The sequence below is a fragment of the Dinoponera quadriceps genome, unplaced genomic scaffold (genome assembly GCF_001313825.1).
Source record: "Dinoponera quadriceps isolate SergipeBrazil2010 unplaced genomic scaffold, ASM131382v1 scaffold707, whole genome shotgun sequence".
Taxonomy (NCBI): domain Eukaryota; kingdom Metazoa; phylum Arthropoda; class Insecta; order Hymenoptera; family Formicidae; genus Dinoponera; species Dinoponera quadriceps.
This window is the reverse complement of record NW_014555450.1, coordinates 1,055,602-1,071,042: the sequence shown is the minus strand read 5'-3', so window position 1 is coordinate 1,071,042 and position 15,441 is coordinate 1,055,602. Positions and strand designations below refer to the sequence as shown.

At 44.2% G+C, this 15,441-nt stretch overlaps 1 protein-coding gene across 4 annotated transcripts in view; it reads right to left on the bottom strand.

Moving 5' to 3' along the window:
• Positions 1-6,114: 6,114 nt before the first annotated feature.
• The window catches only part of LOC106744252 (fork head domain transcription factor slp1-like), a 31,060-nt gene continuing 21,733 nt past the window's right edge, over positions 6,115-15,441 (bottom strand). Inside the window, exons 6-11 of one of the 4 annotated variants that reach the window (XM_014618848.1) lie at positions 10,167-10,772; positions 9,392-9,593; positions 8,994-9,042; positions 8,726-8,804; positions 8,497-8,625; positions 6,115-7,551 (exon numbers count right to left, since the gene is read on the bottom strand). In XM_014618848.1, the coding sequence (XP_014474334.1) occupies positions 7,388-7,551; positions 8,497-8,625; positions 8,726-8,804; positions 8,994-9,042; positions 9,392-9,593; positions 10,167-10,772 (1,229 nt within the window). In that variant the 3' untranslated portion in view covers positions 6,115-7,387. Of the gene's footprint in view, positions 7,604-8,496; positions 8,656-8,725; positions 8,805-8,993; positions 9,043-9,391; positions 9,594-10,166; positions 10,773-15,441 lie in introns of all 4 variants that reach the window. The other 3 variants (XM_014618846.1, XM_014618847.1, XM_014618849.1) reach the window with 3 other exon arrangements.

Genomic DNA, 15,441 nt, shown 5'->3' with positions numbered 1-15,441 from the left:
GCTCGGCCCCGAATTTTCGGGCAGCCGGGTGCGTGCGTAAACGTCGGACTCGAATCGATACAGTCGTACGTGTCACAAGGTACCGGGAAAAACAAAGAGGCGCAGTTAGCACGAGCCGTACGTGCTCGGCCGTGCGCTCACGTAAGAGGGAACGCGCGCGTGTTGAGGCAAAATACGCTCGTTATTAACGCCAACAGGAAAAGGAGATGCGAGGAGTTTAAAACTCTTCTGAATAATCGTGGAGTTGCGGGCGACGCTTTATTGTGCATTCCGACTTGTTCATTTACGAAACGGAGAAAGGTACACTGATAATGCGGTATTATGCAGGACGCTTCGAGTTTCAGCGAGCAAACTGCGCCAATACGAGTTCTAGAAGTAGAGGAAAGACTGTGGGAAAACAATTTCATTGAGTTTTGCATCTCGAGCAGTGGTCTCTCTTGTTAGCACGAACTTGATGCCCTTGGAAGACTGAGAGCTTGGTTTGCTCTTTAAGGGTCGAGCCGGACGGCTCGAAAAATGTCCAATGTTTGAATTCTTTCGCTGACTTTATTGACTTCGTGAAGATGTCTTTTTGAAGAAGAATTCTTCAATATTTTTATTTACATGTTACATGAAGCCCATTACAAAATATTGATATGTAACGCTGTTATTGCTGCTTCCGTGAAGCCGATATCTAATAAGGAGTCTGAAAAAAATATATGGTAAAATATCCAAACAAGTATCAGGAAAAGAGAAATTAGCGCGCGAACTGTTGGAGTCCTGAGACGCAACGGATGAATTCGCGCGCGTTTATTACACCGTTACATGTCACTCCGTATGTGTACGTATTTTACCGTTACTCTGTGTCGCGCGTACGTATATGTTTAGTTATTTTTTTTTATTTATCGCATGCTCGCGCTCTCGTGCGGGAGCTCTCTTCGCGCCACCGGTGCATATAGCATTATTATTTCATCCGAATCGTCTTCCGCCACGTTTACGAGACGGTTTATTCGCGACTACACGTCCCCATAATTCTCGATAAATTGGCCGGCTTATTAAATAGTGTAATTCTCTCACGAGAAGTCGCTACGGCCGCGTTATCGTTCATTCCCGGCCCGGCCGATTTCTGCCGATAAATTCACGCGAGACGGAAATATACAGCCGCTCGTGTTTACGTTTGCTAAACAAAGTGTGAGCTTTCGATATAAGGTGGAGAAGTAGCGGCGGAGAGATCCGCGATCGTCTACCCACGCGTGGATTTAGTCGTCGTCGTCGCGAGACCGCCGCCGTCGGTGGGCGAAGAACGAAGAAGAGGAAAAAGAAGAGCGAGTGGAGGAAGGGAGGAGAGCGGAGGCAGAACACGGAGATGAAGAAGCAGAGGAAGAAAAAGATAGCCGTGCGCCGTACTCGAAAATAGAAACAGCCGCGTTGACACTCCGCTACAAATTGTCCGCGTCATGACGCCTCGCTTTAAAAGCCACGCGCCTCTCGCGTTTTCTCGCCCCTTCTCAGGCGGGGGAGGAGAAAAAACCACTGACCCAAAAACGACTCTCGATAATTCTGTACTTACTTTTTTTCTTTTTCATTTTTCGCACACACCGAAGTCAATTTTGCTCAGAAGCATATTGAAGTATATGAAGCATAATGCATTTTCCGAGTCAAAATTTTAGTTAATTTTAGTTCTACATTAAGTCTATTTGGTTCTACATTAAGTCTTCGTCTGGTCTTCTGTTGTGCTCTTTTTGATGCTACAAATGGGACGTTATTTTTGTTCTCTCCACTTGAAGGCTTAATATAGAATTTAACATTTCCACCTTGGAAATCTAAATTCCCTTTGTAGCGTCAAAGGTGCACCATCAGTGCTCTTTTAGTGCTACGAATGAGAAGTTATCGTGTTCTCCATTTGAAGGGACTTAACAGTGGAACTAAAATTTCGACTCGGATTCTACTCCTGAGCACATTTTTACTCGGATCAAATAATATTTACTTGATCAAAGTAAAATTTACTTAATCTAAATAAAAGTATCGCTATGGAATATCGGAGTGATTATTCACTTGAGCTTAGCATTTTTTTCTGTATATACTTTCGCATCACTTCGTCTCCCGTTGCGCAATAATTCGCGAACTTTGAAGAAGGAAAGAAAGTTATAGAAATCCATTTCACTTCTTTTCATTTCAATACTTGTAATTTTATTTTTGTTTTATAATATCTGATTATTCAAGCAATTCGTTTCTGCTCGACCAATTTGTCCCCTCGTCCGCGAAATAAGTGGCACGATTGATGCGCTCGATTTTAGGACGACAACGCGCGAAGTGTTTCTTCACTGATCCCGTCCAACGTCGAGCTATCGGAGATTTATGGCTCCTAATTCCCACTGGAGGATTACCGTAAATTGGTCGAACGATACCCGACACACTTGCTTCACGCCTGACCTGTTCTTTTTTACGACGCTCGATTAAATCCACCTTTAACGATTTTAACGACCGTGTATCACGGCGCCAGTATTTAACTCCTGTGCTACAATCGTAACGACCGCAAAATACCGGCCGTTCTGCATATTTATCTCACAATTTTCCGAATTATATCGAATCGGTCAGAGTCCGGTTCGATGTTTTGCCTCCGATCGATCAGCTTTTGCGATACAGAGGCATATACTTTATTATTATTATTATTATTATTATTATTATTATTATTGTTATTATAATATACGAGTGTTGCCGGAACGTTGGCGAACAGTCGCACGCGACGAAAGTAATTATTTGATGAACGAACAGTTTGTTTCCATTGGACGCAAAAAAAGTCCAATTGACCGAAAAATCAAACGAACTTATCGAGATTGACTCAATAAGAACGTCACACATTTGCTTTCTGATTGAGCGGAATAAATAGGACAAACGAAATCGTAGGATCGACTCGCCTGAAACGCGAGGAATCGCTCTCCCCGTTCCTGAGGAGAGCTCGTAGGCCGCCGTCGCAGGACGCACGTGCGTGAAACATCCCGTGAAGCTGCTAATAGTCGCCTAAACGGTCGGCACAGTCGCCCTCGCCGTCGCTATATGTCACCGCCGTCCTCCACTTACACGCATCGCCGCCACGCACGACGCACGTGCGTGTGAATCTCGCGTTCCTCGCGCTCCTCCCGACACTTCTGGCACGCGAAGTCACATCGCGATCGTCGCGTACCTTTTTTCTCCCGCGCGAGTCCATCAAGCGAGGCCCGCGCGAAATTTAATCGAAGAATACGACCTCGTATTTCCGAAAGATAAAGCCTGAATATCGGCTGTTCATTTGTCCCGAAAGGGAACGCAATTGATCCGGAATTGTTGTAATGAGTCGATATTTTGATTAAAATTAAATAACCTAATAAATGGGTATTTCTTAAAGCAAGCATTTTTTAAACATGTTGTGATGTTGACAAAACGAAGTATATATTAAATGTTTGCATACTATGTACAGCATTTCTGTCTGTTCCGAGTGTCCTGGTGAGTATTCAATCTTTTCTGGGTATTCAATTAAAAGTATTTAATACTTAAGTATTTATTATTTAGTACATAACGAGGAAAAAAGGACGAGATTTCTTATTTTCCTAGAGACTGTTTGCTTTTCCGTTTCGCGTGCATTCATTCCAACGAGCATGGAGTAATCGCGACTCTCGATGCTGCGTACAGCTGTCGCGCGTCATTCACCGCTGCGCGTGCTCCCTACGCCGTGCCCCGATGGACTTCTCGGCTTGTCTTCAATTCTTCCTGAGGGCCTCGGCGGAGTGGCTGGCTTGTAATTTTAAGACAATGTTTCGTGTACTAAATACTCGTCTAACCCGCTAAACATCAACTTTACAGTAACATCGCAATAATGTTATCAATTTCCCGCTCAATAATGTAATTGTTACATATAATGTATGTTATATTGCACTTGTATTATTGAATGAAAAATTATAACATTGATGTAATGCTACTCTTAGTGAGTGTTTAACTGGGTCATCACTGAAAAGTTACGATTCTTTTTATTTATTTTGTTTTTCATCACACAACGGTTTGTCATTAATCAATTCCAGATAGAACGGCTTTTAGTTAAACATTCTAGGCAGTCATTGTGCGTTACTCAAGACTCAAAAACTTAAAAATTTAACTTTATGAAACGTTGTCTTGAGCCAATAAGTCAGCTATTCCTCTAAGGCCCTAAGTTTATTATCTTATGATTACGACCGAGTGGAAATTCGAACTGAATACTCAAGATATTTTGCGAAGCAAATTTGTTCAACTTCCGCTCTTGTCTTGAGACCGAAATTAAGTAAGCGTGTTGGAGAGATTCGCTGTTGAATAATTAATTCGTCAGACTTGATCAAATGATCGAACTTACATTCCTAGAAAATTGCGGGAGCACCATCGCGTCATTTCTTCTCCGCTCTTACAACAGGTCTGTTCTTTTTCGCTGAACTAGTATACACCTACGTAGAACCGATGCAGCCAGTTCAACGAAAAAGGACATATTGATCGCGAGTCTTTCCCTTTCTGTCAGCCGTCAGAAAAGCGGGACAAACGCAACCCAATTAGCCGTTGCGATTTTACCTCGGCGCCCTCAAAGTTTCCTCCGTCTCATGCGAAAATATTTGCTTTACCTTTTCCACGCAGTCGCGGAGCGAAGGGCATCCTGCACCGGGGAGGAAGAGGAGACCCTCGCGGAGCTCTCGTGGACGCTCCCCGATGCGACCTCCGCTTCTCATTTCTTCACCTATCTACATTTAAACGAAAAAAAAATGAGTCCGAAATCGTATCACGAATCATAATGATAAATTTCTACCGATCAAATCGAGCCATCTACGCCGGGATTCCGCAACGTCCCTCGGCGTGTCCGGTAGAGCAAAACTTATATTCGGGCTCTCCGGGCGAGAGAGCGAGCCGTGCACCGACGAACCGTCATCGACGTGCTCCTTCGCGCGGTTCCCAGGGCGGAAAATAAAATGCACGTGCTATTCCCGCACCGATGCATGAGCGCACGCGTTCTCTCGCGGTGTTGACGTGGCTCGGGTCCTACTCGCGCTCTCTCTCTCTCTCTCTCTCTCTCCACGTAGTTGCTCCACGTTTCACGGGGAATATTTCAGCCCACGGCGCACGGCTTGTTTGCAAAACATCGTGCTCGCAAAACATTCGCCGGCCATCGGTCCGGTTCTCCCCCGATGTGCACTTTTTCTCATCGACATCCTGCGCTGCACCGGGCCCGAGAGAGAGAAAGAGAAAGGAAAGAGAGAGAGAGAGAGACGGAGAGAGGCCGTCGTTGCATCTAGGATGCAGCGGGCGAAGTCGCGCGTATATGTGTCGGGGAACTATTTCCGACTAGCCGCTCATCGGAGCTAAACAAGGATCTCGCGCGCTCGTTTTCTCCTCTCTCTCTCTCTCGCGTCGATGATAAATAATCGGGATTTATTTTCATCGTCTCTTACAGCCACTGTTACAGCAGGGACTTTCTTTCGCACGTGGGTTCTCGTCTCGAGTCGCTCTGTATACATTTAAGTCGTGGCGCGCCCTCTCTCCTTCTTCTCTCTCTTTCTCGCTCTTTTCCTCTCATAACGCACGATTCTCACGTCACACGTGCTCCGTGGAAACTAATTTTAGTAGATACATAGAACTAATTATCTCGCTTTCCTTCGAGTCGTTGTGCGCCTAACGCTAATCGTATATTTACACTTTCATTGTGATCGCGGAAACAACTTCTGTAACTCGCATAAGACGTATTTGTACGCGCAATTAAACATATATATAGTTCTATTTTTATTCTTTTTTAATTCTATATATTTACGCGCACACACACACACACACACACACACACACACACACACACACACACACACACACACACACACACACACACAAAGTTTATATATATATATATATACATATATATATATAAACTTTGCAACAAGATGGCTTTTCTCACTGTTCCATATTCACTATCTCTTTCTTTTCTTACAATAGATCTGTACTCGTTACAAGCAACGTTTCCGCATATGTTCATGTCGCGATGGGAAAGACGTCATTCGATCATTTAACATATTGACTGGCACTCTATTTTTTACGGTGAAGTCATCATAAGAGTGCCTGGTGCGCCCCGATGAGATAAATCATGATCAAGCTTGATATACATATATATACTTTTTTTTTATTTAATCATATATATTACACAATATTTTATTATTATATATGCATTATATGCTTAAGGTAATAAAAACGTTATTGTAGCGTAGACGATATACAAGACACGGAAAGCTCGCTCTTGGCCAGTCAACATATTAAATAAGCATCGAGCGCGAAGGGTCGCTCAGCGCGATGAAACCTTTCGCGCGTTGCAATTCTCATGTTTAATTATTCGGAAAAGATGGAGAAGAAATTTCGAATCTCATTCTCGCCAAACGGACGCTCTCTCTCTCTCTCTCTCTCTTTCCTCCTCGCTCCTCATCAAGATATTGAATACTGTCTAGCAGTCGAAAATGAAGATAGAGGTATCTCCAAGGGGAGATCGTGAAAACGGGACAAAGTTAAGAGATCGTTCTACAATCGTTCGCAATATATCAGCAATTCTTCTCTCCCGGAATCATATCCGACGATGTAATCGTGCATTGCATATTGCTTACGTATAACAGCATTCGAGTGCATTTACAGTAGTGTGAGGGTGGCCCCGAAATCCGATTAAGCCGATCGACAGCTTAAAATTGCCGTCAGTCAAGTGTTACCTGCTCTATCTCATGGAAATGATGAATTCTTCGAATGTTGTTGAACGACAAATTACAGAACCGGAAACTAATGCTGGCAATTATTATTATATTACATTATTATTATTATATAAATAATATTATTATTCGTCGATTAGCTTAATCAGAATTTGGCGAAAGTCATGACGCCGACTGTACGTGCGAGCATGCGTCTCAGAGCCGCACTTTCCCGCGCTAGGCGCTGATTGTGGGTCGTCGCGGAAATCTTGACGACCGAATCGCAAGTTACTACGAGAGACACGACACACACGAGCCTTGCTTAACTCACACGTCCGCGGTGACGTACGCGAAGACACGTGGAACGCCTAGGGCTGAAGGTAAAGGTAAGTGCGGCGCTGAGTCCACTTTATTTTTTTAACACCGAGTTAATCACGACAACGGAAATTACACGAGTCATTTTAACGTTTACGCTATTTCCTTGCGCGATTAAGTTCGCGAAACAATCATCCAATAATATCGTAAATCGTAATTATCGGATATATTCGTTATACCTTCGATCCGCGACGTCCAAGTGCTCGGAGTGCGCGCGCTCGTCGACAGCGAAATCCATCGTCGGCGATTCGACATCCATTAAATATAGGTACGACGATCGCGGATCTCCCCGATCACGCTCGTCCCGCAACTCGGTGAGCCCGACGAGTTCACATAAAGCACTTGGAACGCGTTTGGAACTCCACAGGTGCGAAGCCCGTCGTGGAGACGCCCGACGACGCCGCGGAGCCCATCATACCGGACGGGACGCCGACGCCACCGACGCCGCTGGCCGAGACCGCGTTACTCCCGGGCTCCTCCTTCACGTTCACCACTGCGACAATTAGCGAACGATACGTACAGCGGTCTGCCGGTAAATCTAACAACTGATTTCACACGCGGTTTAATACTCCACGCCGCGACCATCTTGATTAATAACGTCACAAGCGAGGAAACGCATGTCGAAGATTTGTGCGGAATACGTTGAAATGAAAGGATATGTTTATAAAGGAATATGTTTATAAAGTGTGATTAACTTATTTTCATACATCTTACATGCTATTAATTTACAAAAATTAAAATATTTCTTGAATTTACAGCTAAATAATTTTTTCTGTTTCGACATATAAATGTAAATAAAAAATATTCAAATTCAAAGTCGGTATATTTTGTGATGTGAAATTCGTTATAGTCAATAAGTAAAAGTAAATTGAACGTGACAAAATTATGAAAAAAGATAAGCCACGAAGGAAGATTACATGTAATATTAACTTTATAGTTATTTGTCGATTGTTAGAACAAAAAAAATTTTCCGGAATATCTTACAAATGTGTTCAATTAATCACAAACGTCATTTTATGAACATATCTTTCCAATTCAACAATATCTAATATTTCGCCAAAATTATATTATGGACATGCGTTTCCTCGCTTCTGACGTCATCAAACAAAATAACTGCAGTGAGGGGCCAGGTTTAATCTGCGTACGACAGACAAGAGGAATTCGGCGGGAAATTACCAATGATGTCACGCGTTTAATTTGACGGCCAAATCAATGTAATGAACGCAATATAAAAGGCGGACGCGTTAATAATATGAACGTTTAAAAAATTCTCCTGTTCCATTCTGTTGGTGCAACATTGCGAATTATGGAATGGATTATGCTCTCCGTGATTATTACGTACATATTTTACGAACTTGTGATTGCTCTCGAGTCATAGTATGAAACTATAGATGGCAAAAATAGATATATGGCAAAGTAACTCGTTGAAAGCACTCACTCTCTGGCCAGTAGCATCTGCTGGGCATCGTTTCCGTCGCCATCGTAGCGTCGTGCCTCCTACCGCACGTGGCGAAACTGCTGCCGAAGGAACCGCCGCCCATGGAACCGGGAGACCCGGTCGTGCCACCTGGAACATCCAGGTAATTGCCTTGAAACGCTTCGCCTGGTCGTTCGGCATTATCCCGCTCGCGAGAGGGGCCAGGAAAAGAACGAGAATAGAGACTCACTTAAGGAGGTACCCAGTTGACTGTAGCCATTCATAGCCGGGATTTGCATCGACTGCATCGGCTGCAATTGAGGCTGCAACTGCGATCAAGAAGAGCCACGGTGATGTGATCGGCTCATCGAATGTTACGATATCGCGTTACGATTATTAATATTGAAATATATCGTCTAAGAACTATATAGTAATATCATGTTATAATCAGTAAACTCTATACTGGAGTGAACCGGCATAATATATCATGATTTATTGTCTCCAGCGTAAGAACTCACCGATTGGCAATGGCTGTACGAGAGTTGCGATTGCTGGAGGCTCCACGCGCTGTAATAGAGAAAAGAGCACAAAGTTGCGTAATTTGCATCGAATTTGAGTCTAAATATTATCATTAATCACGGATTGTATTTAATAGAAGTTTTTTCTCTAAATCTCGACTGAAAACACATTGAAGAGAGAAAGAGCAACCTCAGGTAGCACATGTTAGTTTCTTTATATACGTCCTTTAAACATAATTTGTAACGTTTCATAATCATATTAAAAACGTTTAAAGAACATATATGAAACTGTGCTATCTAGGACCTTCCTTCTATAGCTTTTTTTACAGTAATTATAAAGTTCGCAGCGTTATAGAGCAAACATTCTAACTTCATTCTGCGAGATATTCGCAGGATACCTCGTGTCGTATCGCGTGTAAGTGGTGGGGGCATATGAAGGGGGTGAGTGGCCGAAAATGTTCCTCGGCCCCAAGTGCACATGAGTCGTCGAGAACGGATCGCCGAAGAGCGGCTTGTGGTACGGCGCGTTTCTGTAAGGACGCTTCATTCGTCTTCGCCTCCGGTAATTACCGTTCTCGAACATATCCTCGTATTGCGGATCTACGATCATGCGAAAATTCCCTTTACGGGGGAGTACACGTAAACCGTGCTGGTTCGTTAACACTTAGACTACCCTGTCACCCATGCATGGGTGATGGTTTTAATAACTGAAATATAGGAATAATTTTTTGAACCGTTTATAAAGACACTGAATGAAAACAATAAAATATCATTTGTACAATATATGTTAATATAAAAAAAAAACAAAATTTTAATATTATTATAAAATGTAATCCTTATATATATTTTACGTGACAGGACGTTTGGGACAGTAAAACCCGTGCAAAATTGTGTTATTATGTCAGCACATTAAATATTGATTAATATCACATGAGATATGGAATATGTGCAAAAGGGTTGCTTCTAAGAATTTAAGCTACTTTCCCGGCAATCCCTGCTTTTAAACGTTTACTGCTTTTGACATTTAAAATGACACATCGGCTATGGAAAATTCTCCACTGTCGTCCGGAAAACACACGGGAAAGTCAGGAAAGGTCATTTCAAAATTCGCTTCCTGCGGCAACCCTGTCCCTCGTGTTCGGGGACGGACAAGCAACTATTGAGCGAACCTACCGAGAGTCCAGAAGTTGCCCTTCCTCTCGCCGCCGCCTTCCCGCGGCACCTTGACGAAACACTCGTTCAAGGACAAGTTGTGCCTGATGGAGTTCTGCCAGCCCTTCTTATTCTTTTCGAAGTACGGGAACTTAGCGGTGATGTAGGCATAGATCTCGCTGAGGGTCGCCCTCTTCTGCGAGCTGTGCTGAATCGCCATGGCGATCAAGGCGACGTAGCTGAAGGGCGGCTTGCTGTTGGCGGAGGTGCCGCCGGTGCCGTTGGCGTTGTTCGTGCCGGACACGCCGGCCGACGCGGTGCTGTCCGTGGCAGCGTTCGGCGTGGATGGTGCGGACGGTGTGGAAGGGTTGCTATTGGTGGTGCTGTGAAGGCCGCCTACGGGCGACGAGCCTTTGTCGTCAGCCAGATGATGGTGCGTCGTGTTGGCGGACGAGTGCATGGAGACCACGACGGAGTTGGGGCTGTGTTGCAGGCTGTGATGAGGATGGTGATGGCTCAAGGAGACGTGGTGCGACGTCAGACCGCGGCCCAAGTTGCCGGCCACCGAGGTATCCAGGTCCTTCGTGCTACCCCCGATGCAGCCGCTCTGCAGCTCGAAGCCACTCACTGAAACGAGATTCATCGCTGGAGCATCGGCGATTATCGCGGCGATCGGGAAAATGAGCCGGCCGAATTCCCGCGATCGCTTCGGATGCAAAGGTGGCTGGCCGCTCCGAGAACCTGGACAATGGCCGAGTCGAACTCCGCTGCTGTCTTTTCTCTCCCTCTCTTTTTCGCTCTCTCCTTTCATCGCCGATCGACCGATCCGCGCACGTGAGTGCGTCAGGCGATTCTAGGAAATCTCGACCGGGTGAAACAATTGACCCATTTAAGAGGAACTTGCGCCGGACACCCGAGGCCCACGCAGGTTTTATGTTTAGTGCCAGGAGTCGATATACAGAGCGATAAACCACGAGCGAACGAGGAGCCCCGTCGCGAGCGCTACTCTGGCCGGCATTCTTGCGCCGAGCAGTCCCCGAGTCGATCTTAACGAACTTGGACGTTCGATTAATTAACGCGTTGAATGCTGTGGTGGTTATCAGCTGACTACGATAGTACCACGTTTTATCAAGTTGTATACAAAATATAATTAATTCCACCTACCTAATTGTTTGTATAGTCAATAAAGAGCCCATGAAACGAAGTAAAATATATATATCTCAAATTATATTTATATACTGTACTTTAATATTCCAATTATCAATTGGGTTTTTATACAAACGATGAACATCGGCTCGGCAGTCAACGTGTTAAGTGTTCATGTAAGACAAGTAGAAAGGTATTTAAGTAACAGTTTAAAGGAGACAATCGCGGAAAGATTGGAACTCCTATTCGATGTTCTTATGATACGAGTGAATCAGACAAGTCTCTGTTATCCGGCAATTGTAAAATTTAAAAAAAAAAACTGCATAGGTCGTACGTATCCGGATAGAGAGTTTGTGCACGTGAAATCAGAGATATAAGAAGTATCTCTGAAAAAGCGGAATACGATTTGCGCCGGCAACTTTGTCGACGTTGCATGGAAATCCGATAATACGTCGCGCAGTATGATATCGAATTTTCTCTCAATATTATGCGCGAAGCTTGCGGACGCAGCTTCCATTAAAAATACGATAATCTGTTTTTTGCAATGCAATAAAATCGCCGGAAAACACGGTGACAGAGAGGAAGAAAGAGAGAGAGAAAGAGAGGGGAGGAGGGGAGGGGGGGTGGGAGTACTCGCGCAGTAGGAAGTACGGGTGCATACGGCGGCATCGAATGCATCGGTGCCCCGCGGCACGTGTAACTGGAACTGGATGTAACTGGACACCAATAACTTACGTGCGCGCCGCGGGCGAAATAGGGAAGAGAAAGAACGAAAAAAAAGCGAGATAAAAGCGAACGAACCAGGCCGGCGAGGCAAAATGCGCGGAAGAAGTGGAAGAACGGAAAGCCGGCTCGGATTGATCGACGAAAATTTATCTAATTACGTCACGCGTGTGATGTAGACTGGACGGATGTGATATTTTTATTAAAATAAATCAATATAAATAAACGAAGAACATAAATATGTAAAAGATGTAATATATGAAATATATACCATCTTTACGTAGTTTCATACAATATTGTAGCTTTCCATCTATTTTTAATTAGTTATAAATTTTTCAAAGAGACTTCTTGAGGAACATGATGCACGGGACAGACCATGAAGTCATAGTGAAAAGCGGAGTCCGTGATTTCACACCATCGTGTAATTGACATCGTAGCAGAGTCGTTAACCACGGACGTTAATGGCCGCACAAATTGCCTCGCACATGCGTTACACGCGAGGGGAGAAATTCTCAAGGTGTCAAACGATAATCGTAAGGAATACCGGCGAAATGGACCGTATATCTCGTGAAATTTCTTTATCACATTAATATTGAAAATATATGCGACACACACACACACACAGAAGACTTTTGCGGAATTATTCACGATTTATGAGAGAGAGAGAGAGAGAGAGAGANGAGAGAGAGAGAGAGAGAGAGAGAGAGAGAGAGAGAGAGAGAGTAAATGCAAATCACGACACCAAATTCAAGGTATCCCTGGTAGAAACTCCATACCTTTTTTATTTTTGTTGCAATTACTGAACAGTATATTAACTGTATAACAGTATAGCAACTGAGGAAAACAACTATTTGGAATCCCAATTAAGATACAACGCTCTCCTTATAGTTACTCTCCTTTTTTCTACAATATTGTTACAACTAATGAGAATGCATTAATTTTAGAAAGTAACTGAATAGGTATCTAAAAAATTACGTACATTTCCACCAGGATATATAATTTCTTCACTTTCTAGCGAATACGCTAAATTTACGTCATGACGGAGAAGGAGAGTTTCATACTTTTCGATATTTTTCGCAATACAGTATAAAATAAAAAAATAATAAAATTGTGATTATTCCAACAAGATGTGGAATAAAAGGGGGGATTATCGGGGAGTGAAATTTTAATAATAAATACGCAGAGCTCAGAATACGCAGATGCTCCGTGGATTACCGGACACTCTGTGATCACGATCGAATCACCAGTAATCATCTATCAAATTCAATTATCCGTGCTTTTTCCCCTTCGGGATTTTATTCCCGTCGTTCACAGCCCTCTTCGTATCGGTCTTCGTTCGCGTAAGATGAAGGGAAATTCTGTGTTAAAAACACAACGACGTCCGCATTAACGAGAACAGCTCGCGGCGCTCGACAACAATTTCTCAGCGATCTGTGATATACGACGATCGATCGCATCGCAACGGCGATAGAATCGCCTCTCTGTATCTCGATCCGTTGCACGAAGCGGTATTACGTGTATCTATTACATCGCCGAGCTCGATGCTACTATTACCAGCGGTTCGCGAAAACGCGGACACGTGCTCCGGGCTAGAGATGGGGATTCGCCAAACAAGATGTCCGCGCGCGACACACGCACGGGTGTAAAATTTCCCATATCGCTTCGTCCTGGCGAAGAGTCGTGTTGTGGAAACAAGGATACAGCCGTGCCGTGTTCACGCACGGAGACATCGATCAGCGCTGATCTCGCGAACGTCATGCGAACGAGCGAACATGACTTCTTCCCGCGGCCTCGATAGGAAGCTGAAGTCGTTACTACCGCGGCTGAATTTATTAGCTGTTCTTGAATTAAGAAGACGCTACAGCGAGCAATATATTTGTTCTTCTTGCAGCTATAAGCTTACAAAAATAATTTGTTCGAATTATCTTAATTTTCGGCACGCTCACAGCCTGTTTCGAATCGTCGATTAGTCGATACACGTCGGTAAATTCACTCCCGGCGGGTCTCTTTTAACGTTGCAACGTTAAAGTGCAAGATCACATTCCGCGAATTTTATCTCCCGGACCGTGTCGACCTCGGGCTTCTCTCATGTTTCCGGAAATGCGATTTTTTTCCCCGTCACGAAACACACGCGTTCGGTCGTTCATGAAAGCGGACGTGAAATTCAGGAATCACGCGGACGACCGACTCGAGGGGGGAGTAGATTTTAATGTATCCGTGACGCGGATCTTTTTCAAACCCGAAGCTGCTGCTTGCCAGCGAAGGTGTACAATTTCCTGCGCAGCGAGAGCCAGGACCATCCTGGTACACGAGAAGAGACGTGTTTTGAAAACAAGGATACGCTATTGTGCTCGGCTATTGTCATAACATCGATCCACAATGATCTGATGGTCGTGACAAACTATATTATATATACGAGTCCCGATCAGAGAAGATGATACAGTCCCCGATAATATTCGGTCGCTCGATCGAAAAAATGAAATCGATTTCAGCGCGGTGAATTCGATGTTACCGGCAATCTGCGACGTAAGACGATCGTGTGCCGGCCGCACAGCTGTAATTAAGCGACCACATACCTGTTATAATGGGAAGAAGAATGGGGATATCACTTCGTAAGGGGAGTAGACGAGTTAAAACGAATTAACCGGCCGGAGGGCAAAGTCGATCCCCGGGGCGAAGGTCATCGTCTCTGCCGTCGGAGAAAAACGTGGCATTCGCATTCCTGAAATGCTGCTGGGTTGAACGAGGAATCGACATCCGGCGCCGATAAGCGAAATACAATACTTCGTGACATCACGCCCGGTGAATCGCGAGGCTCCCGTCGTCACTGACGGAGCACAACGAATGAAGGAGCAAAAAGAGAGAGATACAACCATCTCGTCTTCGAAGACGGATCTTCTCGAGAACCACCCATCGTTATCGGCGCTATCGTCCTCCTCGTCGCCGGGTCAAAGACGCCGAGAGAATTCGATCTCGAGCCGCTCGAGAAATTTCGCCGATACCACTCTTATCTCGCGTTCTATGCGAAGTCTTGCGGACCTGTCAGATATCCTCTTAGCCATGAACCAATTAAATCGCTGTGAAATTCTATGTCATTCCACCGACGTCAACTGAACAAGAACGTTTTATCAACCAAGATGCCAGATAGCTAAATGACGATCTTCGAGAAATTATTCCGATCGCAAAAAATATACTGAAGAAAAGTGCTACCGTTCAAATAATCCCATCATGCTTCAGCGTTTGTACGTAAGAATAATAGACGTATATATTCGTAATTATAAGTACTCATTATTTATTTATCAATATATCTAAGCATACATAATCATATCTAATCATGACGTATCTAAGAGCTTTATGAGCCAATTTATTTCGTTCTTTACAACCTACGGCCTCATTATAGCCATAGTAGAAGCGAGAATTCCGAGAA